The sequence below is a fragment of the Balaenoptera ricei genome, chromosome 13 (assembly GCF_028023285.1).
Source record: "Balaenoptera ricei isolate mBalRic1 chromosome 13, mBalRic1.hap2, whole genome shotgun sequence".
Taxonomy (NCBI): Eukaryota; Metazoa; Chordata; class Mammalia; order Artiodactyla; family Balaenopteridae; genus Balaenoptera; species Balaenoptera ricei.
Window position 1 is genome coordinate 77,622,632 of NC_082651.1, and position 22,925 is coordinate 77,645,556.

Sequence of the window (22,925 nt, forward strand, 5' to 3'; positions counted from 1 at the left end):
GAGGCTATGGCTATTTCGGACAGAGAAGAGGTAACCAAGAACACACAGGGAGGATCTGGGTGTGGGTGGAGGAGAGTGGAGGGGAAGATAAATGGGTTTAGTTTTGGGTAGGGTTGAATTTGAGGTCTCTGAAGGACATCCAAGTAGAGTTGTCCAGCAGGGAGGAAAGGCAGATGAGAAGCTCCAGTCTTTGCTGGAGATCTAGATTTGGGTGTTCTCAACTAGCAAATAGTAAATAAGGAATCTGGGACTGGATCTGGAAAGCCAGTGCAAATACAGCTCTAGGTAGCTGTGAGAGCTGAGCCTGGCCACTCCATGGAGGGTGCTTCAGCCAATATGGGTGGTTCCTACAGGGTGGTCAACTGAAAACTGAAGCCTATTTACAATTTAATTTTTAACCCAACAGGAAAGTGGTGAATACCTCTTCAGCAAGCAGAGGGCATCACCATACACCACCGTGTCCCAGGAATCAGGAAACAACCTCAAACTGGGCAGATGAAACACTATGTACCTTTCATTGGAATAGCCGGTAGGACAGGGCAGGAGTGGATGGAGTAATACTGAGTGGGACTCCTGAGCGGCAGTTAGTGGGAGCAAAGGGCGAAGGATGAAGAAAGCGCCCAAGAAAGGGGAGGGAGAGCAAGGGAAAGATGGGTGAAGCCTGAAGTAGGGACAAGAGAAGAAAATTAACAGGGATGAAGCAATCAAGGGAGGTGGGACAAGAAGACGAGGAGGCTAAACAGCAGGTGGGAAGAGGAGGCCAACCTGAGAGGAGGAAACTGGATTAAAGAAAGAAGAGGAAAAAAGGGGTACAAAATATATGAAGAAGGCAGTTAAGGAAGTCTGGATACTGAATCAGAGAAGGGAAGAGGAAACAGATAATGAACGAGGGGGTGAAGAATGACAGGAGGGCAGCAAACAGAAGGGAGAGAGAAAGAACCGCGTCTTAGGTGTTCTAAAGCCCAGCTGCACTTCGAAGGGCAACATCATATGGAACTCGATTCATCCGCTCCAGGAGATGGGAGAGGGCGTCCCGCGGCTGAAGCCCTAGACATGAGCCTGAATCTGGGCCAGCTCGGGAAGTCCCGCGGAAGAGGAGAGGCTAGGGCAGACAGACAGGATCACTACTCAGGGTCGAAATCCGTGCTTCCACGCCCACGCTCAGTCGACTCGTCTCTTCAAAGCAGAGAGAAAGCGGAGGAAATAAGGATGGGGAGAGGCTGGTACCTGCCTGGGGGCGAGGTGGTGCGGAGGGGCCACTAGTGCCGAAAGTGGCCAAGGAGAGCGGCGCCCCAGCGCAGAAGGCCTGGGGGACGCGGGAAGTGGCTGGAGGCTGGGCCCAGGGTCCAGTGGAAGCTGGCGGAGAGTGAAGGAGCACAGGGAACCGGAGGGGTTGGGGAGATTCTGGCTGCGGATGGTCAGAGGGTGGGGACTGCGTGGCGACCACACAGAGGGTGTGTGTTAGGGCGGGAGAACTACCCTGGCTAAGTCGTACCTGTAGTTTTCTATTTCCTAGTCCCAGAAGTTGCAGCATCAGAGGTTGATGGGTGAAGAACAAATCTTCGAAGGGCAGTTAGAAGGAGAGAACAGTGGCAGGCTGTGGAGAGGGGCGGACGCGCGGGCGAAGGCGCGGATATGGGCTAAAGGAAGGGCGCAGGACACGAAGTTGGCTCCGCGAAAGCCTTCATCCACTCTCCGCCTGGCTGCTTTCCGAAGTGCCAGCCCTGCGAAAGGGGCATCGCTGCTGAGCCTAGCCAGGGCTGGCCGCACTGAGATGGGACGTAGGATGGAGGGGCGGGAGCCAAGGCCGAAGGGGCGGACACGGGGTGGCGTCTAGCTCTCCATAAAGGGGCGGCGGGGCCCGCGCTCTCTTCTGCGCTGGCAGCGGCCACCAGCGGGGAACAGGGCGCAATGTCCGTTCGCTGCCAGGAGAGTCCGGTGCTGGCAGGCAGCGCCACTTTGGCCGCCCTGGGGGCACTGGTTCTGTGCCTCGCGGAGCCCGCCGGCTACGGGAAGTACACGGAGAGCCGGATGCCCGTGGCTACCCGCCTGTCCGCCCGCGCCGCCTGGTTCCTGCAGGAGCTGCCCTCCTTCGCGGTGCCCGCGGGGATCCTCGCCGGGCAGCCCCGCTCTCTCTTCGGCCAGCCTGCGACTGTGCTTCTGGGCCTCTTCTGCGCACATTACTTCCACAGGTAGCGTTTTCCCTTGAGGGTGCGGAGCGCAGCGCACTGCCAGGCTCCCGGCGTCCAGGAGCGCAGCGCGCGGCGCGCACTGAGGATCGCGGAGGGGCGGCGCGAGCCGCTGCAAGGAGCGCGGAGCGCGGCTCGAGGGGAGCACCTGGCTGGGCCGGGGCTGCGGGCCAGACGCGGGCTAGTGGAGGAGCGATCGCGGGCAGACGCCGCCTTCACTCTCCACGGCCCCGCGCGCGTCTCGGGTCCGCTTCGAATCCTTGGACTGCTCCGGGGAAAGCGGTGGAGCGGGGCGGGAGGCAAGCTGGAAAGCTCAAGCTGGGCAGAGCTCTTGTTTCAGACAGTTACCTCTCCAGCTCCGCGCCGTCCCGCGTCACCTGTGGCGTCTTGCCCACCACCCCTTCTCGTTCTTCCTTCACCTTTCCTTTGCAGGGTGGGGGCGGGCTGGTTCTGAGATCTTGAGGGAGCCTAAGTATTGGCATCTCCCGAAGGAAATTCGGCTCAGAGGGACTGGATCAACGTATCTCCGCAGGGAGATGGGCAGACCCAGACCCTGGACTTCAACGGTGAGAAAGAGAACGTGATGGGAACCCACTGACCTAAGCAAGAGTCCCACTTCTCAGGACCCACCGAAAAGGGACCGCGCTCACCACCAACTCGTTTCAAGTTCCCCTGGCACTTAAGTGTGGATGGGTTGAAGTTAGCTTAGAGCTGAAATGTTCTTCTGAATTAAAAATCCCAAATTCAGGAGAACTTTACCTTCTGCTCTGAGAAGGAAAGACAGGAAAAAAACCAAGGGCTTTCAGGATTCGGAGAATAGATGCTCAAAAGAGACTCAAAAGAGCGCAAGATTCAGTTGCCTACCATGCCTAGTCATTTACCTTCTGTCGTCCCATGTAGCCCCATTGTAACCTTGTGAGATATGTATTTACTGTGCCCACTTTATAGACAAAGGAACTGAGGCTGTGTAAGGTTAAGTGACTGAATGAAGATGATACAGCTAGGGCCCAGCCAAATTCAAATCTAAGCCTGTGAAACTCCATCGTTTAAGACCTTTCCACCATGTTAAGCAGGCGGATACTCTGCAAGGAGAAAACAGAATCCACGGACAGAGAAAAGTTGCCAAGCCAAATCAAGAACTGGAACAGAGGCACAGCCTTATTTTGCATAGAGAATTTATGGGGTAAAAAAAATCAAGGAAATCTAGATTAGAAATTAGGGTAAAGAATTCCTCTGGAAGCTGAAAGGCATGATCCTCTCTCATAAGGATGATAAGGGAAAAGTGATGCCTCATTTTGGGAAAAGAAGTGTAGAGAAACAAGTTTTAACTTCTCTTTCCATATAATCCCTTCTTATCCTCTGGATCTTTTTTATTGGTCAAGATTTAATATTTATGCAATTTTAACTGGATTCGCACTCTTTTAATAATTATTGCCAAGCAACCATTTCATAAATGGGTGTCCTTTCTGGAGCTATTTACTAACCATTTTATTTTATCCAGATTTAGGTGGTTTAATTTGCACAGAAAGAAGGATGTTGGGTGTAGGAGATAAGAGAACAGCTTTCGATTTCACTGTTATTGGAGAAGACATTTGACAGAAAAATGTGATTTTATCAGGCAATTACTTTTAACTTCTAATTAACTACTGTCTGTTAGCACCATAAACAATATTTTTATGAGTTCATTTCATCTTACAGTATTGATTAGTGCTTTCTGACAATCCTATTAACATAAGTTTTAGACTTTTTTTAAAGCCAAAAGGTACTTTGCCTTAATAAATTATGACAAGTACATTTAAAAAACCAAGGAAATAATTACTCATAAAATGAATATCAACATACTGTTCACCTTCTTCAGGGGAAAAGTTAAAATGTAAAATTTAGAGGATTTGGGGATTGATTCTGCCTGAGGGAAAATTCCCCACAGAAAACACAACTCAGGGTGAGTGAGTTGTCCCTAAGGAATGAAGATGTGATGTTTGTCCACCATTCCCTTTGTGTGAACTCTTTCTTTGTGGCCACTGGACTGTTGAATCTATTATCATTTTGAGTGCTTACAAGGGATTATGCTCTGTGCTAAACACTATGTGAGTTCTCTACTAATCCTCATACCAGCCCATTGAGGAAGCACTATTATCACCCCCATTTTGCAGGTGGGAAATTGGGGCGAGAAAAGCTTAAATAACTTGCCCAAGGTCATGGAGTAACCAGGGAGCCAGGATTCAGACCCAGGGAATTTGAATCCAGATCTCAGGCTCTTAGCTACCATGATAAACTGTTTTATATTTGTTCTTGCTGCCTTGTTCTTGCCTTTTAAAAACTATATTTAAGCTTAAAATTATTTTTTAATTATAAAAATAATGAATGTTTACTAAAGAAAAAATGAAAAGTACAAAAGTAGAAAAATTCCCATAATTTCAACACTTAAGTACATTAATTGTTAATGTTTTGGAACATTTCCATCAAGGTTCTAATTTTTCTTGGTCAATTTTTATACATGCTTGCTATGTTGAATATATATAGGTTTTAGTTCTGCTTGATTACTGTCTATAATAAATATTTTTCCACATTATCATAGAACCTTTGTAAATATCATCTTAGTGGCTGCTTGTTATTTCATCTAAAAACCATAATTTATCCGTTAATCTATAGTTTTTTGATAATTTTAATATTTTAAAAATATAATTTATATTAAATTGGACATTTAATTTGTCTTTTTATTTTGGCTAAATAAGGTTAAATAAGGTTGTGATGTACATTTTTGCACCTAAATTTTTTTTCAGAAGTCACCACTATTCTCTTAGCCAGGATTCCCAGAAGTGGTTCAAAGTTATGAGCATTTTTGCCTTGAGGTTTTAGGAGTCATTAGGCTTGATAGTGAGGGCACATTAAGGAAAAAGCTCCAGGATGCCTTGGCTTTACCCTGTGCTGTGCGTAGCTATGACACAGAGAATATGATGGAGGAACAGGGGTTCAGGAGAAAGCTGGCTCAGCTGTGGCTTAGACTCTGTTGCAAAATGTCCCTTGGGGGCTATTCAGAAAAGCAATATGTCCCATTGGATAGACGGTGAAACTCTTTGCACTTTTCTCCATACAAGGGTGACATGCTAGAATGTGAGTCCCACAAGGGCAAGGATTTTTATCTCATTTGTTCATGGCTGTGTCCTCAGTGTATAGAAAAGTGCCAGTACATATTTGGTACTCACTAAAATTTGTTGAATGCATGAATGAACTCTGCTTCTGACATCAGTACAGGCAGTCAGAATTGTGGGAGAGCTAGCAATTACTTAGGAATCATTGCTGAGATTGCATGGCTAGGTCAATTCAGATCATTCTCTTCCCTTCAGAATCTATTGTTGTGGATATTTGGTTGGTTTAGCTACATGAAAATGACTGCTGTGTAAGCATGTTGCCTAATCCCACATCTAGAGTTGTTTGAAGTCAGAGTTATCTCACCTCTTGTTGACCTTGACTATGACCTGGAATGATCCTTTGCCCCCACTCTCTGATTGATCATTTTCTCAAGATGCCTTGGTGTCTCACGCAATGGTCATCGCAACACCTATGCCTGTGGAAGCTTATGTTTTTTCAAGACTTGGGTGTGACCTTGGTATTTAGATGAAAAAGAAAACTCTCTTTTCAAATAAAGGTGACTATTCTGTAAAAAGTTGCTGGCAGTGTGACCTTCCTTGATGCACATGCAGAAGCAGAGGGCAATGCACACATTAGAGTCTGTTTGAATTTGGAAAGAACTTTCCTGGGATTTAGATGCTGAAAATAATGACATTTTCTATTCAGCCAAATAAAATGATGGCTTAAATGGGAGGCCTTTTTTTTCTTTCTTTGAATTTTGAATTTTATTTTATTTATTTTTTTATACAGCAGGTTATTATTAGTTATCCATTTTATACATATCAGTGTATATATGTCAATCCCAATCTCCCAATTCATCACACCACCCTCCCCCCACTTTCCCCCCTTGTTGTCCATACGTTTGTTCTCTACATCTGTGTCTCTATTTCTGCCCTGCAAACAGGTTAATCTGTACCATTTTTCTAGGTTCCACATATATGCGTTAATATACGATATTTGTTTTTCTCTTTCTGACATACTTCACTCTGTATGACAGTCTCTAGATCCATCCACGTCTCTACAAATGACCCAATTTCGTTCTTTTTTTTTGGCTGAGTAATATTCCATTGTATATATGTACCACATCTTCTTTATCCATTTGTCCGTGGATGGGGATTTAGGTTGCTTCCATGACCTGGCTATTGTACATGGTGCTGCAATGAATATTGGTGTGCATGTGTCTTTTTGAATTATGGCTTTCTCTGAGTATATGCCCAGTAGTGGGTTTGCTGGGTGATATGGTACTTGTATTTTTAGTTATTTAAGGAACATCAATACTGTTCTACATAGTGGCTGTATCAATTTACATGCCTGCCAACAGTACAAGAGAGTTCCCTTTTCTCCACTCCCTCTCCAGCATTTGTTGTTTGTAGATTTTCTGATGACGCCCATTCTAACTGGTATGAGGTGACAACTTGTCGTTTTGATGTGCATTTCTCTAATAATTAGTGATGTTGAGCAGCTTTTCATGTGCTTCTTGGCCATCTGTATGTCTTCTTTGGAGAAATGTCTATTTAGGTCTTCTGCCCAATTTTTGATTGGGTTGTTTTCTTAATATTGAGCTGCATGAGCTGTTTATATATTTTTGTGATTAATCCTTTGTCTGATGATTCATTTGCAAATACTTTCTCCCATTCTGAGGATTGTCTTTTCGTCTTGTTTGTAGTTTCCTTTGCTGTGCAAAAGCTTTGAAGTTTCATTAGGTCCCATTTGTTTATTTTTGTTTTTATTTGCATTACTCTAGGAGGTGGATCAAAAAAGATCTTGCTGTGATTTATGTCAAAGAGTGTTCTTCCTATGTTTTCCTGTAAGAGTTTTATAGTGTCTGGTCTTACATTTAGGCCTCTAATCCATTTTGAGTTTATTTTTGTGTATGGTGTTAGGGAGTGTTCTAATTTCATTCTTTTACATGTAACTGTCCAGTTTTCCCAGCACCACTTATTGAAGAGACGGTCTTTTCTCCATTGTATATCCTTGCCTTCTTTGTCATAGATTAGTTGACCATAGGTGCGTGGGTTTACCTCTGGGCTTTCTATCCTGTTCCATTGATCTATATTTCTGTTTTTTGTGTTGTGTACCATATTGTCTTGATTACTGTAGCTTTGTAGTATAGTCTGAAGTCAGGGAGTCTGATTCGTTCAGCTCCGTTTTTTTCCCTCAAGACTGCTTTGGCTATTTGGGGTCTTTTGTGTCTACATACAAATTTAAGATTTTTTTGTTCTAGTTCTATAAAAAATGCCATTGGTAATTTGATAGGGATTGCATTGAATCTGTAGATTGCTTTGGGTAGTATAGTCATTTTCACAATATTGATTCTTCTAATCCAAGAACATGGTATATCTCTCCATCTGTTTCTATCATCTTTAATTTCTTTCATCAGTGTCTTATAGTTTTCTGCATACAGGTCTTTTGTCTCCCTAGGTAGGTTTGTTCCTAGGTATTTCATTCTTTTTGTTGCAATGGTAAATGGGAGCGTTTCTTTAATATCTCTTTCAGATTTTTCATTATTAGTGTATAGGAATGCAAGGGATTTCTGTGCATTAATTTTGTATCCTGCAACTTTACCAAATTCATTGATTAGCTCTAGTAGGTTTCTGGTAGCATCTCTAGGATTCTCTATGTATAGTATCATGTCATCTGCAAACAGTGACAGTTTTACTTCTTCTTTTCCGATTTGTATTCCTTTTATTTCTTTTTCTTCTCTGATTGCTGTGGCTAGGACTTCCAAAACTATGTTGAAAATAGTGGCAAGAGTGGACATCCTTGTCTTGTTCCTGATCTTAGAGGAAATGCTTTCAGTTTTTCACCATTGAGAATGATGTTTGTTGTGGGTTTGTCGTATATGGCCTTTATTATGTTGAGGTAGGTTCCCTCTATGCCCACTCTCTGGAGAGTTTTTATCATAAATGGGTGTTGAATTTTGTCAGAAGCTTTTTCTGCATCTATTGAGATGATCATATGGTTTTTATTCTTCAATTTGTTAATATGATGTATCACATTGATTGATTTGAGTATATTGAAGAATCCTTGCATCCCTGGGATAAATCCCACTTGATCATGGTGTATGATCCTTTTAATGTGTTGTTGGATTCTGTTTGCTAGTGTTTTGTTGAGGATTTTTGCATCTATATTCATCAGTGATATTGGTCTGTAATTTCCTTTTTTTCTAGTATCTTTGTCTGGTTTTGGTATCAGGGTGACGGTGGCCTCATAGAATGAGTTTGGGAGCGTTCCTTCCTCTGCAATTTTTTGGAAGAGTTTGAGAAGGATGGGTGTTAGCTCTTCTCTAAATGTTTGATAGAATTCACCTGTGAAGCCATCTGGTCCTGGACTTTTGTTTGTTGGAAGATTTTAAATCACAGTTTGAAGTTCATTACTTGTGATTGGTCTGTTCATAATTTGTATTTCTTCCTGGTTCAGTCTTGGAAGGTTATACCTTTCTAAGAATTTGTCCATTTCTTCCAGGTTGTCCATTTTATTGGCATAGAGTTGCTTGTAGTAGTCTCTTAGGATGCTTTGTATTTCTAGGGTGTCTGTTGTAACTTCTCCCTTTTCATTTCTAATTTTATAGATTTGCGTCCTCTCCCTCTTTTTCTTGATGAGTCTGGCTAATTGTTTATCAATTTTGTTTATCTTCTCAAAGAACCAGCTTTTAGTTTTATTGATCTTTGCTGTTGTTTTCTTTGTTTCTATTTCATTTATTTCTGCTCTGATCTTTATGATTTCTTTCCTTCTGCTAACTTTGGGTTTTATTTGTTCTTCTTTCTCTAGTTCCTTTAGGTGTGAGGTTAGATTGTTTATTTGAGATTTTTCTTGTTTCTTGAGGTAGGCTTGTAGAACTGTAAACTTCCCTTTAGAACTGCTTTTGTGCATCCCATAGGTTTTGGATTGTCGTGTTTTCATTGTCATTTGTCTCTAGGTATTTTTTGATTTCCTCTTTGATTTCTTCAGTGATCTCTTGGTTATTCAGTAACGTAGTGTTTAGCCTCCATGTGTTTGTGTTTTTTACGTTTTTTCCCCTGTAATTCATTTCTAATCTCATAGCGTTGTGGTCAGAAAAGATGCTTGATATGATTTCAATTTTCTTAAATTTACTGATGCTTGATTTGTGACCCAAGATGTGATCTATCCTGGAGAATGTTCCATGTGCACTTGAGAAGAAGGTGTAATCTGCTGTTTTTGGATGGAATGTCCTATAAATATCAATTAAATGTATCTGGTCTGTTGTGTCATTTATAGCTTCTGTTTCCTTATTTATTTTCATTTTGGATGATCTGTCCATCAGTGTAAGTGAGGTGTTGAAGTCCCCCACTATTATTGTGTTACTGTCAATTTCCTCTTTTACAGCTGTTAGCAGTTGCCTTATGTATTGAGGAGCTCCTATGTTGGGTGCATATATATTTATAATTGTTATACCTTCTTCTTGGATTGATCCCTTGATCATTGTGTAGTGTCCTTCCTTGTCTCTTGTAACATTCTTTATTTTAAAGTCTATTTTATCTGATATGAGTATAGCTACTCCAGCTCTCTTTTGATTTCCATTTGCATGGAATATCTTTTTCCATCCCCTCACTTTCAGTCTGTATGTGTCCCTAGGTCTGAAGTGGGTCTCTTGTAGAAAGCGTATATATGGGTCTTGTTTTTGTATCCATTCAGCAAGCCTGTGTCTTTTGGTCAGAGCATTTAATCTGTTCACGTTCAAGGTAATTATCGATATGTATGTTCCTATGACCATTTTCTTAATTGTTTTGGGTTTGTTTTTGTAGGTCCTTTTCTTCTCTTGTGTTTCCCACTTAGAGAAGTTCCTTTAGCATTTGTTGTAGAGCTGGTTTGGTGGTGCTGATTTCTCTTAGCTTTTGCTTGTCTGTAAAGCTTTTGATTTCTCTATCAAATCTGAATGAGATCCTTGCCAGGTAGAGTAATCTTGGTTGTAGGTTCTTCCCTTTCATCACTTTAAGTGTATCATGCCACTCCCTTCTGGCTTGTAGAGTTTCTGCTGAGAAATCAGCTGTTAACCTTATGGGAGTTCCCTTGTATGTTATTTGTCATTTTTCCCTTGCTGCTTTCAATAATTTTTCTTTGTCTTTAATTTTTGCCAATTTGATTACTATGTGTCTCGGTGTGTTTATCCTTGGGTTTATCCTGTATGGGACTCACTGCGCTACCTGGACTTGGGTGGCTATTTCCTTTCCCATGTTAGGGAAGTTTTCGACTATAATCTCTTCAATTATTTTCTCTGGTCCTTTCTCTCTCTCTTCTTCTGGGACCCCTATAATGCGAATGTTGTTGCATTTAATGTTGTCCCAGAAGTCTCTTAGGCTGTCTTCATTTCTTTTCATTCTTTTTTCATTATTCTGTTCTGCAGAAGTGAATTCCACCATTCTGTCTTCCAGGTCACTTATCCGTTCTTCTGCCTCAGTTATTCTGCTATTGATTCCTTCTAGTGTAGTTTTCATTTCAGTTATTGTATTGTTCATCTCTGTTTGTTTGTTCTTTAATTCTTCTAGGTCTTTGTTAAACATTTTTTGCATCTTCTCGATCTTTGCCTCCATTCTTTTTCTGAGGTCCTGGATCATCTTCACTATCATTATTCTGAATTCTTTTTCTGGAAGATTGCCTATCCCTACTTCAGTTAGTTGTTGTTCTGGGGTTTTATCTTGTTCCTCCATGTGGTACATAGCCCTCTGCCATTTCATCTTGTCTGTCTTTCTGTGAATGTGGTTTTTGTTCCACAGGCTGCAGGATTGTAGTTCTTATTGCTTCTGCTGTCTGTCCTCTGGTGGATGAGGCTATCTAAGAGGCTTGTGCAGGTTTCCTGATGGGAGGGACTGGTGGTGGGTAGAGCTGGGTGTTGCTCTGGTGGGCAGAGCTCAGTAGAACTTTAAAATCAGCTTGACTGCTGATGGGTGGGGCTGGGTTCCCTCCCTGTTGGTTGTTTGGCCTGAGGCAACCCAATACTGGAGCCTACCTGGGCTCTTTGGTGGGGCTAAAGGCAGGCTCTGGGAGGGCTCACACCAAGGAGTACTTCCCAGAGCTTCTGCTGCCAGTGTCCTTGTCCCCACGGTGAGCCACAGCCACCCCCCGCCTCTGCAGGAGACCCTCCAACACTCGCAGGTAGGTCTGGTTCAGTCTCCTATGGGGTCACTGCTCCTTCCCCTGGGTCCTGATGTGAACACTATTTTGTGTGTGCCCTCCAAGAGTGGAGTCTCTGTTTCCCCCAGTCCTGTCAAAGTCCTGCAATCAAATCCCACTAGCCTTCAAAGTCTGATTCTCTAGGAATTCCTCCTCCCATTGCCGGACCCCCAGGTTGGGACGCCTGACGTGGGGCTCAGAACCTTTACTCCAGTGGGTGGACTTCTGTGGTATAAGTGTTCTCCAGTTTGTGAGTCACCCACGCAGCCATTATGAGATTTGATTTTATTGTGATTGCACCCCTCCTACTGTCTCTTTGTGGCTTCTCCTTTGGCTTTGGATGTGGGGTATCTTTTTTGGTGAGTTCCAGTGCCTTCCTGTCAATGATTGTTCAGAAGTTAGTTGTGATTCCAGTGCTCTCCCAAGAGGGAGTGCACGTACATCCTTTTACTCCGTCATGTTGAACCAATGTCTCAATAAGAGGCCTTTTTGCTCGATTGCTCAGTTCATTCTCCAGCAGCATGAATTCTTCCCCATCCTTCAAGACTCAGATCGGGCATCACTTCCTCCAAGAAGGCTTCTCTGTGTCCTTTCTCCTTTTGTAAGTCAAGGTGTGGTTTTCATAGCAGCCAGTGTGGCCTTCTATGAGACATTTCACACACTGGATCATAATTCTCTATTTTAAGGAAATGTCATATCTGTCCAGCCTCCTCATTTTATAGAAGCAGAGCACCACGAAGTTAAGACAATTAGGGGCAAAGAGGGCACTGGAACTTGAGTCTCATCATGTGCCCTGTCAATTCTTCTCCAATCTCATAAGACCTGCAGATGTGTCAAATATTCAGAAGTAATCAAACCTCATGAAGGAAATTACTCATTGGCTGAGAATCAGAATGATGATTAATGTGGACTTTGGAAACCACCTAGAAAAATCTCTCCTTTTACACACTGAGAAGAAAGTCCCAGGCAGAATAAACTGAATTCTTGTGGTCACTTAATCATGTGTTAAGGACATTCATGAGGCATAATTTGGATCAATTAAAATGGGGGTCAGGAAACTTTTTCTGTAGAAAAGCCAGATAGTAGCTGTTTTAGGCTTTGACAGTCTCTGTCACAGCTACTCAACTCTGCTCTTGTAGCATGAAAACAGCACAGAAAATATGTAGACAAGTGAGTGAGGTAATGTTCCAATAAAACTTTATTTACAAAAATAGATAGTGGGCTGTATTTGGCCTGTGGGTCATAGTTTGCTAGCCTCTCCTTAAGAAAACCATGTGTGGCATAGCTTTACATTCAGTGCCCTGGTAATTCTATTATAAAATTTTGTTAAATCCTATAGCAAAGAACTGGGCATAGTCTAGAAAATTTCTGCTACATTTAAATAGGAATTTGGTAGTAAATCTCATTTTCTGGGTTGCAAGTCCTTTATTTGAACCTTTGTGGGAAATAGTAGGAGTCTTGGAGTTTGCATTCTAAATGGGATGACATCATAAGCACATCTGAAACATATACAGCTATGTTTGCCAAAAATGTAAACAAGATTTAGAGATCTTGACCACTTTTGCCACATTGAAGAAAGGTCCAACTTCTTGCTCATTTTAAATCTAATTTAATGTCACTTAACAAACAAGATAAGGAAACAGTGATCCAAGCTGGTTAAGTGATGTGTATGAAGTTACATGGTGAGGAGGGGGCAGAGTGGGGCTTGAACTTAGGTGTCCTAATTCTTTATCAGAGTTCCACATGCTCAGAACTGTGCTGGGTCCTAGGGGAGGACACAAAAGAAACACAAAGCTGGTGCTTGCCCTCCAGGAGAAAGGCAGGAAAACGCATCATAGTGTGTCTGACACTCTTTCTGGTGTGAAAGTTTGGTGGTGGCAATGTCAGTGTGAGAGGCCCAGGACAGGTGGGAAAATGCAAATTGAGGGACATGTGGACCATGGTCCACAAGGGGCACCATGGTCATGCCACTGAACATGCTGTGGTCTCTGGTGCCTGTCTGTGTTTGAGTGTGCATGGAATAGTGGGCAGATGGGTGGGTGGGTTTTGAGGGAACCCAGTAAATGGCACCCTTCTTCCCCACCCAAGTTCATAATCAACTGAGAGACAGATCCAGGAATTAGGCAACTAGAGACAAATTACTACCCTTATTAGTGGTAAAGCTGGTTTGGGGCAACATGGCTTCCATTTTGGATCCTAACACTGTCCCTCAGAAAAACTCAGTGACAATGATGGCTGAATACCATGGGCCTTACCCAGTGGTGCCTGTTCTGGAAAGACAGCAGAACGGAAGAAGGGCTGAGCTGCACACACCCCTTGAGAGGTCCTGCTTTCAAATTTACCAGTTGGGTAATTTACCTCTCCTTTCCTGAGGAGCAATGAGTGAGGGAGAGTGGAAAGACAAGGAGGTATACTCAAATGAAGGGTCCTCGGCCAGCAGGAGGGAGAACATTAATGTTTTCTGTTACAAGATAGAATATGAAAGTTGTCTACCTGTTGATTTTTGCCAGAGCCTGGCAGCTTGGTTCTGGAACCTGGGGCACTTCCCTTTCTGCTTTTTGACTCCTTGCCACATATGGCAATGGAGACATTAAAGGCTGGACTCAAGATGTTTAAAAAGTTGCTGTGCTCAACCCAGCAGCCTTTAAGGAGACTCATCATAGGAGCTCTAAATTTTAAAACCCTCTGAACCAGGGCCAACAGTGCAATTTGCCTTCCATTTGGTTATGGAAGGGGGATATGGGAAGGAGAAACCAATATTTATTGAGCTCTGGGTGTTCCAGGAATTATGTTATGTGTTTTACATCAGTTATCTCATTTTATCCTTGAGACAATCGCTGTTATTAATGCAATTTCACAAATAATTGCACTCTGTCTGAGTGCAGTGATTGGTGGGAGTGAGGGGGAGTGATGAGTAAGCACTTAGCTGGTCCTCGAAAGATGGTTTATGTGGGTGGGAATGAGATGTTCAGTCAGGAAAAGGGGTCTGTTTGGTGACCTATGACTTAAAATTGCCCTGTGCGCCATTTGTACTCCGTCTTAGAATACCTTTTTAATACCAAATATCTTTTGTTTCTTTTAACATCTTTATTGGAGTATAATTGCTTTACAATGGTGTGTTAGTTTCTGCTTTATAACAAAGTGAATCAGCTATACGTATACATATATCCCCATATCTCCTCCCTCTTGCGTCTCCCTCCCACCCTCCCTATCCCACGCTTCTAGATGGTCACAAAGCACGGAGCTGATCTCCCTGTGCTATGCGGCTGCTTCCCACAATACCAAATATCTTTTGTATCTATGCCATAATATCTGATCCTACTATCCAAGCCTTAAATCAGGTCTGGGCCATTTTCAAAATTCTTCCATTTACTTGCTTCATGTTGTCAAGGCTGATCCTAAAAGTTACTGTGAAGAAAATAAGGCAATTTGCTTTTGACATGTTTCCTATTTGACCATGAAAAATCCCCAACTCCCTTTCTGTGTACAGTCTCTGTTTCTCTCTCCTGCCTCTATCTGTCCTCTTTCAACAACAGTACTTGGTCTCACTTCAGTCTCCCGGTGAATGTTCTTTACTTACCCAAAGTTACCTATCTGATAAACAAATCTAAATACTAGTGTTTTGGGTCCTTTGTTTTCTTATTATTGAGTTTTGAAAGTTCTTTATGTATTCTAGATACAAATTCTTTACCAGATATATACATTGCAAATAATTTCTCCTACTCTGTGTGGCTTGTCTTTTTCATTCTTTTAACCATATCTTTTGAAAAGCAGAGGTTTTTAATTTTGGTGAAGTCCAATTTTTCTATTTGTTTTCATGCAATTAAATCTAAGAAATCTTTGCCTAGTCTAAAGTCACACGGGTTTTTTTCTTATGTTTTCTTATAAAAGGTTTATTATTTTAGGTTTTACATTTATGTCTATGATCTATTTTGAGTTAATTCTTATATAGGGTTAGAAATATGAATCAAAGTTCTTTCTTTTGCCTATAGATAGCCAATTGTTCCAGTACCATTTGTTGAAAATACTTTTCTTTCTCTAATGAAATTGCTCCTGCACCTCATGATATGAACAGATACTTTGCTAAAGAAAACATATGAATGGCAAATAAAAACGGGGAAAGATGCTCAACATCATTAGTCATTAGGGAAATGCTAATAAAACCACAGTGGGATACTACTATGCCTCCATTAGAATGGCTAGAATAAAAAGACTGAACATACCAAGTGCTACTGAGGATGTGGAAGACTAGAATTCTTATACATTGTTGATAGGAATGTAAAATGACGACCACTTTGGAAAACATTTTGAAGTCTCTTAAAAAGTTAAACATAAACATACCATGTGACCTACCCATTCCATTGCTAGCTCTTTTCCAAGCAAAATAAAAGCACATGTCGACACAAAGACTTCTATACAGATGTTTTTAGCAGGTTTATTTGTAGCAGCCAAAAACCAGAAACAACCCAAATGTCCATCAAAAAATGAATGAGTAAACAAATTGTGGTATAACCATATAATAGAATACTACTCAGCAATAAAAATGAGTGAACTATTGATGTGAACTACACTAAGATGAAAGTCTAAATAATTATTCTGGGTAAAGAAGCCAAACAAAAAAAATAGTGCATGCTTTTTTTTTTTTTTTTAAATAAATTTATTTATTTTTTATGTATTTATTTTTGGCTGCATTGTGTCTTCATTGCTGCGCATGGGCTTTCTCTAGTTGCGGCAAGCAGGGGCTACTCTTCGTTGCAGTGTGTGGGCTTCTCATTGTGGTGGCTTCTCTTGTTGCAGAGCACGGGCTCTAGGCGCGTGGGCTTCAGTAGTTGTGGCACGCAGCCTCAGTTGTTGTGGCTTGTGGGCTCTAGAGCACAGGCTCAGTAGTTGTGGCACATGGGCTTAGTTGCTCTGCGGCATTTGGGATCTTCCTGGACCAGGGTTCAAACCGGCATCCCCTGCATTGGCAGGCGGATTCTTAACCACTGCACTACCAGGGAAGCCCAGTACATGCTTTATGACTCCATTTGTATAAAATTCTATGAAATTCAAACTAACGTATGGTACATGAAGTACATCAGTGGTTTCCTGGGGACAAAGGGAGAGACAGAAGGATGAGATCATGAAGAGTATGAGCAAAATTTTGGTAGAGATGGATATGTTCATTATTTTGATATCATGATGGTTTTAAAATTTATCAAATTGCATACTTTAAATACATGCAATTGATTGTTAATTATACCTCAGTAAAGATTAAAAGAAAAACAACCTATAGATAGACCTTTGAAAAAATTGTTGTATGTGTGGCCCTGTGTCACTGAGAATTGTTCAAACTTTCTGTGAAGCTAATCTGGCAATGTTTAACAATAGCTGAAAAGCAGTTCACTTTTTTCCCCCTAGGAATTTCACTTAGAGAGAATACTCAAGGGAAATAGTCCAAAAGAAAGAAATCAATTTACACAAAGTTATACTGTTACTATTCACAACTGTAGAACACTGGAAGTTACTTAAATGTTCTACTATTAAGGGCTGATTGTAATCAGTATGATTGAATATTATGTATAATTTAAAAATATTACCTTCTTGGATCTATATCTGTGATGGAAATAAGAATATAAAGTCATTTAGTGAAAAAATAGCACACAATGAGTATGCTCTAAATAAGTCCACATCAACACATATGCATTAATATAGATAATGATTAGAATATAAAGTGATGTGAATAGCTGATACTTTTGGTTTATAGATTTTTTTAAAATAAATTTTTAAATTTATTTTTCTCTGCGTTGGGTCTTCGTTGCTGCGAGCGAGCTTTCTCTTATTGCAGCAGGTGGGGGCTACTCTTCGCTGTGGTGTGCATGCTTCTCATTGCAGTGGCTTCTCTTGTTGCAGAGCACGGGCTCTAGGCACTTCAGTTGTTGCGGCTCGTGGGCTCAGTAGTTGTGGCTCATGGGCTCTAGAGCACAGGCTCAGTAGTTGTGGTGCACAGGCTTAGTTGCTCTGCAGCATGTGGGATCTTCCTGGACCAGGGCTCATACCCGTGTCCCCTGCATTGGCAGGCAGATTCTTAACCACTATGCCACCAGGGAACTCCCTGGTTTATAGATTTTTATGTAATATTTTCAAAGTGTTTAATGGCATAACTCCCACTATACCTAATAGAAGAAATAATACTGACATTACAAGATTTTAAGAATTACCTCGCAAACTGAGCATGCAATTAAATACCAATAGAGATCAAGACATTTCTACAAATAAGCATTGCCTTGAGGGAAAAGTCACCATTAATGTGTAAGATCTCTCCCACTAAGCCACTATGACATCACTAACTTCTGAAATTGTCATCTTTCATATTGATCCTTTGAGTTAGGATGTTGAAGATCCCTTAAAAGGCAGTCATGTTACCTGGTAAAGTATCAATACACAAATATCCTTTTAATATGTATAGAATACATGGGGATGTCACCTGTCTCATTCTTGATAATGGTAATGTATGTCTTCTCACTTGTTCCCCTACTCTGTCTAGCTAGAGTTTTATCAACTTTATTGATATTTTCAAGGAACCAGATTTTGGTTTCATTGAGTTTCTCTATTGATTTTTATGTTTCCTATTTGTTTTCTGATTTGATCTTTATTATTTCCTTCCTTCTTCTTACTTTGGGTTTAATTTGCTCTCCTTTTTCTAGTTTTTCAAGGCAGAAGCTGAGGTTATACATTGAGACCTCCCTTTTCTAATTTGGCATATATTGCTATGAAAATCACAAAATACTGCTTATGGCACCTCACAAATTCTAATATGTTGTTTTTGTTTTAATTCATTTCAAAATACTGATATTTCTCTTTTGATTTCTTCTCTGATCCATGGGTTATTTGGAACGGTACTATTTAGTTTCCAAATGTTTAGGGATTTTCCAGATATATTCTGTTATCAATTTCTAATATAATTTCATCATGGACAGAGAACATACTTTATATGACTTAAAGCCTTTTACTTGTTGAATTAAGACTTGTTTTATGGCCCAGAATTTGGTCTGTCTTGGTAAATGTGCTCTTTAAACTTGAAAAGAATAGGTATTCTGCTGTAAGGAGGAGTGTTCTAAAAATGTCCATAGGTTAATTTGATTGAAAGTGCTTTTCAAATCTTCTATATCCTGCTGATTTTCTGTCTACTTTTTCTGTAAGTACTGAGAGAGGAGTATTGATTTATGTTTGATTAAAGTAGGACTACCCTATTTCTCCTCAAAGTTCTATCAGTTTTTCTTCATGTATTTTGAAGCTCTGTTATTAGATGCATGAGCATTTAGGATTGCTAAGTCCTTGATGAATTGATCCTTTTTATCATTATTCCTTTATTATCACTACTTCATTATCATTACCCTTATTCCGGATAATATTCTTTGCTCTGAAATCTACTTTTATCTAATATTAATGTAGTCACTATGGCTTTCTTTTTATGAGGGTTGGCATGGCATATTTTTTCAACATTTTACTTTCAATCTGTCTCTGTGTTTAAATTCACTGTATGTTTCTTGAAGGCAGCGTATGGTCAAGTCTTGCTTTTTGCTCAATACTGACAATCTCTGCTTTTTAATTGGGACTTTTAGAATGTTTATAGCTAATGGGATTATTTATGTAGTTTGGTTTAAATCTATCACATTGCTATTTGTGTCTTTTTGTCTCTCTGTTATTTGTTTTCATTTTCCCTTTATCTTCCATCTTTTGAATTGAGTGTTATTTTATTCCATTTTATAGCTTTTGTTGGATTATTAGCTATAACGCTGCCTTTTGTTAGTTTGATTAAAGCTTTAAAGCATGTATCTTAAATTTATCACTATTTATTTTCAAGTGATATCATACCACTTCACGTATAGTGTAGGAATGTGAAATAATATACTTCCATTTCTTCCCTCTTGACCTTTATACTGTTGTTATTTGTTTTACTTATACACATGCCATAAGAAGCTTCAACATATTGCTGTTATTTTTGTTTAAACAATTATCTTTTAAAGAGATTCAAATAATAAAAAACATGTATTTGCCCATGTATTTGCCATTTCTGATGCTCTTTACTTTTGAAATTTACTACAGAAATTTATCTTTACTACAGAAATTTTTTCTCTCATCATGCTGGAAACCAGAAGTCTGAAATTTTTTCTCTTGTCATTCTGGAGGCCAGAAGGTGCCAGCAGGGCACCCTGTGGAAGCTCTAAAGGAAGATCTGTTCCTTGCCTCATCCAGCTTCTGGTAGCTGTCTGTATTCCTTGGCTTGTGATTACATCTCTATGCTCTGTCTTCACATTGCCTTTTTCTCTGTGTATCTTTCTTTTCTTCTGCTCCTTTCTTGTATAAGGATACATGTGATTGCATTTAGGGTCTATCCAGATTATCCAGGATAACTCCATCTTCTCAAGATCCTTAATTTAAACTCATCTTTTGCCATGTAAGAATATTCGCTCTTTTGCTATAATGAAGTAGTATTCACAAGTTCTGGGGATTAGGGCATAAACATATTTTGGGGGCCACCATTCAAACCACAACACAAGGTCCATAGTAAAACATAAACTTGGATGGGATGCACCACTGACTCATTCTGTATTTAGTCACCTTTGCATTTGGCCTGCCCTTCCCACTTTCTAATATGTCCAAAACCATTACTTACAATGACAGGTATCATCTGAGTATATAGACAAGTGACTGTTCATTTTCACTGTTTGTTATATCTTGGGAAGGACTTGGGGAAGTGGGCCAAGGGCTCAGAGGACGGGTTGGCCTAATGCCCTTTGGCATACATAGAGGCTCCAACAAGGAAAGACCTCTTGGTGAGTTCTGCTCCAAGAAAATAATTTTGGGGAAACTCTGTTTTATGATTAAATGCAACTCAAAACCTTCACCAAGTCTGGTTTCAAACTTGGAAAAGTTTGATGCTTATTTCAAAAGAGAACAGTGTGGTGGTGCATTAATCAGGACTCTTTCAGTTCCAAGTGACAGAAAATTCAAGTAGGTTTAAGTAAAACCTGAATTTATTAACTCTCATGACTGGAAAATTCTAACTTAAGGTCCAGATTGATGTAGTGGTTCCAAAGATACCATCAAGACCTGGTTTCTCTCTCCAGCTCTTGGCTCTACTTCTTTTACTGGCTCTATTTTCAGAAAGGCTGTCCTTTGGTGGTGGCAAGGCAACTGTAACATCTAAGAGTATATGTACTCTCAGATCCAAGGCATGTGGCAAAAAACAGTTCTAGAAAAAAACATAAGAAAAACCTTATTGGGGTTTGTTGGGTCATATGCCCATCTCTGAAACAACCAGTGTAATAGGGCTGTCACTGTTCTGATTGACTGAGGATGAACCCTCTCATGGGCTAAGATGGAAAGAGAGTGGAGAACCAGGGTAATTACCATAAAAAGGAAGAATGAATGCTGGGTAGCAAATACAACAAATGACTACCAGAGATGCAACAAGATCCTTGGACTAAAATGACTGAAAACCAAACATGGATTCTTTTGAAGGGCATGTGAGATTTCTTTTTCCAATTGTATGTTTTGATCTGAATTTTCCTTTCCAACTGGAAATGAGTGAGTTGTTTTGAAGCAGGAGACCCTCATTTAAATCTCATCTCTGCTGCCCCTTTGTAGCTGTGTGGCCCTAGGAAAATTACCACACCTCTGTGAGTTTCATATTCTTCACTGGCCCAGTAGTAGTAACACAAACACACACACACACACACACACACTCAGGATAGATGCCTTCTTATCAGGACAGCAGGGTGCATAAACAGGATAAGCCTACCTGAACACAATCTGATCGGTACCAAAAAACCATCTGCCCCTACAACTCTTTTCTGTGGCCCTGAAACATGTCTGAAATTCCTACCATTCAAGTGTTTTCTTTGGTTTAAAGCAATGTGTCTCCAGGGAGCCAAGTAAAAAATGCAAAAAAACCCCAAGGAGAGGCAACAGGAAATCTTGCATCACTCACTACTCTTTATCTGCCATCTTGGAGGGGATGAACCAGAGAAAGTCACCTTGTGAGATGATTTTTATTGCCACATGCAAGGCAACCATTAAGACCTGGAGAAAAATGCTTTCTCTTCCTTCCTCCTCTATTTTAGGATTCTTCTCTCACTATTTCTCCTTTCACTCAGGCAGGGCCTTCATGTTCCCTAGCGATACCCAAAGCCATAGGAAACCTCCACAAGGAAAAACTCTGTCTAGTGTTCTCCTTTCCCCAAGTGTCTCTAGTTGTGAAATGACTCTCTTCTCCATAATCACAATTCTCATTTTCACACTGGAACTGATGTTAGGTAGGGTGAGTGCCATCTGATTACTATTTGATTAAAGTATTTATGCAAAGCATGAATGAGGGACAGGCTCAACTTTCTTTCAGGGGATAAACAATATTTATCTTCAATCTTCTATTTTGGCTTAAGAGTTTTTTTTTAAGTTAATTTATTTTATTTATTTATTTTTGGCTGTGTTGGGTCTCCGTTGTTGTGCGTGGGCTTTTTCTAGTTGCGGTGAGCAGGGGCTACTCTTTGTTGCGGTGAGCGAGCTTCTCATTGTGCTGGCTTCTCTTGTTGCAGAGCATGGGCTCCAGGTGCACGGGCTTCAGTAGTTGTGGCTCACAGGCTCTAGAGTGCAGGCTCAGTAGTTGTGGTGCACGGGCTTAGTTGCTCCGTGGCATGTGGAATCTTCCCGGACCAGGGCTTGAACCCGTGTCCCCTGCATTGGCAGGCAGATTCTTAACCACTGTGCCACCAGGGAAGCCCTGGTGTAAGAGTTTTTGGGAAGGATACTTAGGTCTCTTTCCTAGTCACCAAAGATCAGTTACAAATGTGCTTATAGCAGGTGCTAACTCCACTTCTGAGAGATTATTGCCCATAGGTTTTAGGTGTTGCTTAGAAGATAATAGGAAGTAGAGCATCCTGAGGGATTAGGACAAAGGAATGGTAGGTTTCAATAAAAGAACTGGAAAGAAAAGATTTGAAGACTGGGAAATTTCCAGGAAAAATAAACATTTTGGGGAACGGTCATGCATGTCTGTGTCAGGCGTGTCTGGGATCTTGGAACCTAGGAAAAAGAGGGAAGCAGTGGGAGAGAGCCCCACAGGGGATATGATCTGAGCAGACCCAAAGACTAGGGCAGAGAGACCATTTTCACCATTGGTCTTAGGCTGACCCTCGACTTTATACAGAGAAACTCTAACGATATATTTCCTTGGTTGGGGAAAGAAACACTTAGTCATTAAGTTTAATATGTGCCAGTTACATTAATAACGCCATTTAATTCTTTCAACAACCTTCTGAGGTTGGTTATTATTCTCCTCCTTTTACCAATGGGAATCTGAGGTTCAGAGGAGTTAAGTTGCCAAGGTCATTGTGATAGTTGAAAAATATATATTTTTTGATATGATTTCCTTGAAAAGATGATACCTAAGAGAGAGTTAAGAGAGCTCTTTATGCATTCTAAACTTCT

The 22,925-nt window shown here is 40.9% G+C and overlaps 1 protein-coding gene across 1 annotated transcript in view; it reads left to right on the forward strand.

Annotated features, from left to right (window-relative positions):
• The first annotated feature begins 1,911 nt into the window (after positions 1–1,911).
• SRD5A2 (steroid 5 alpha-reductase 2) overlaps positions 1,912–22,925 on the forward strand; it is a 57,421-nt gene continuing 36,407 nt past the window's right edge. The window contains exon 1 of the mRNA XM_059942926.1: positions 1,912–2,192. Within this exon, the coding sequence (XP_059798909.1) occupies positions 1,912–2,192 (281 nt within the window). The remainder of the gene's footprint in view (positions 2,193–22,925) is intronic.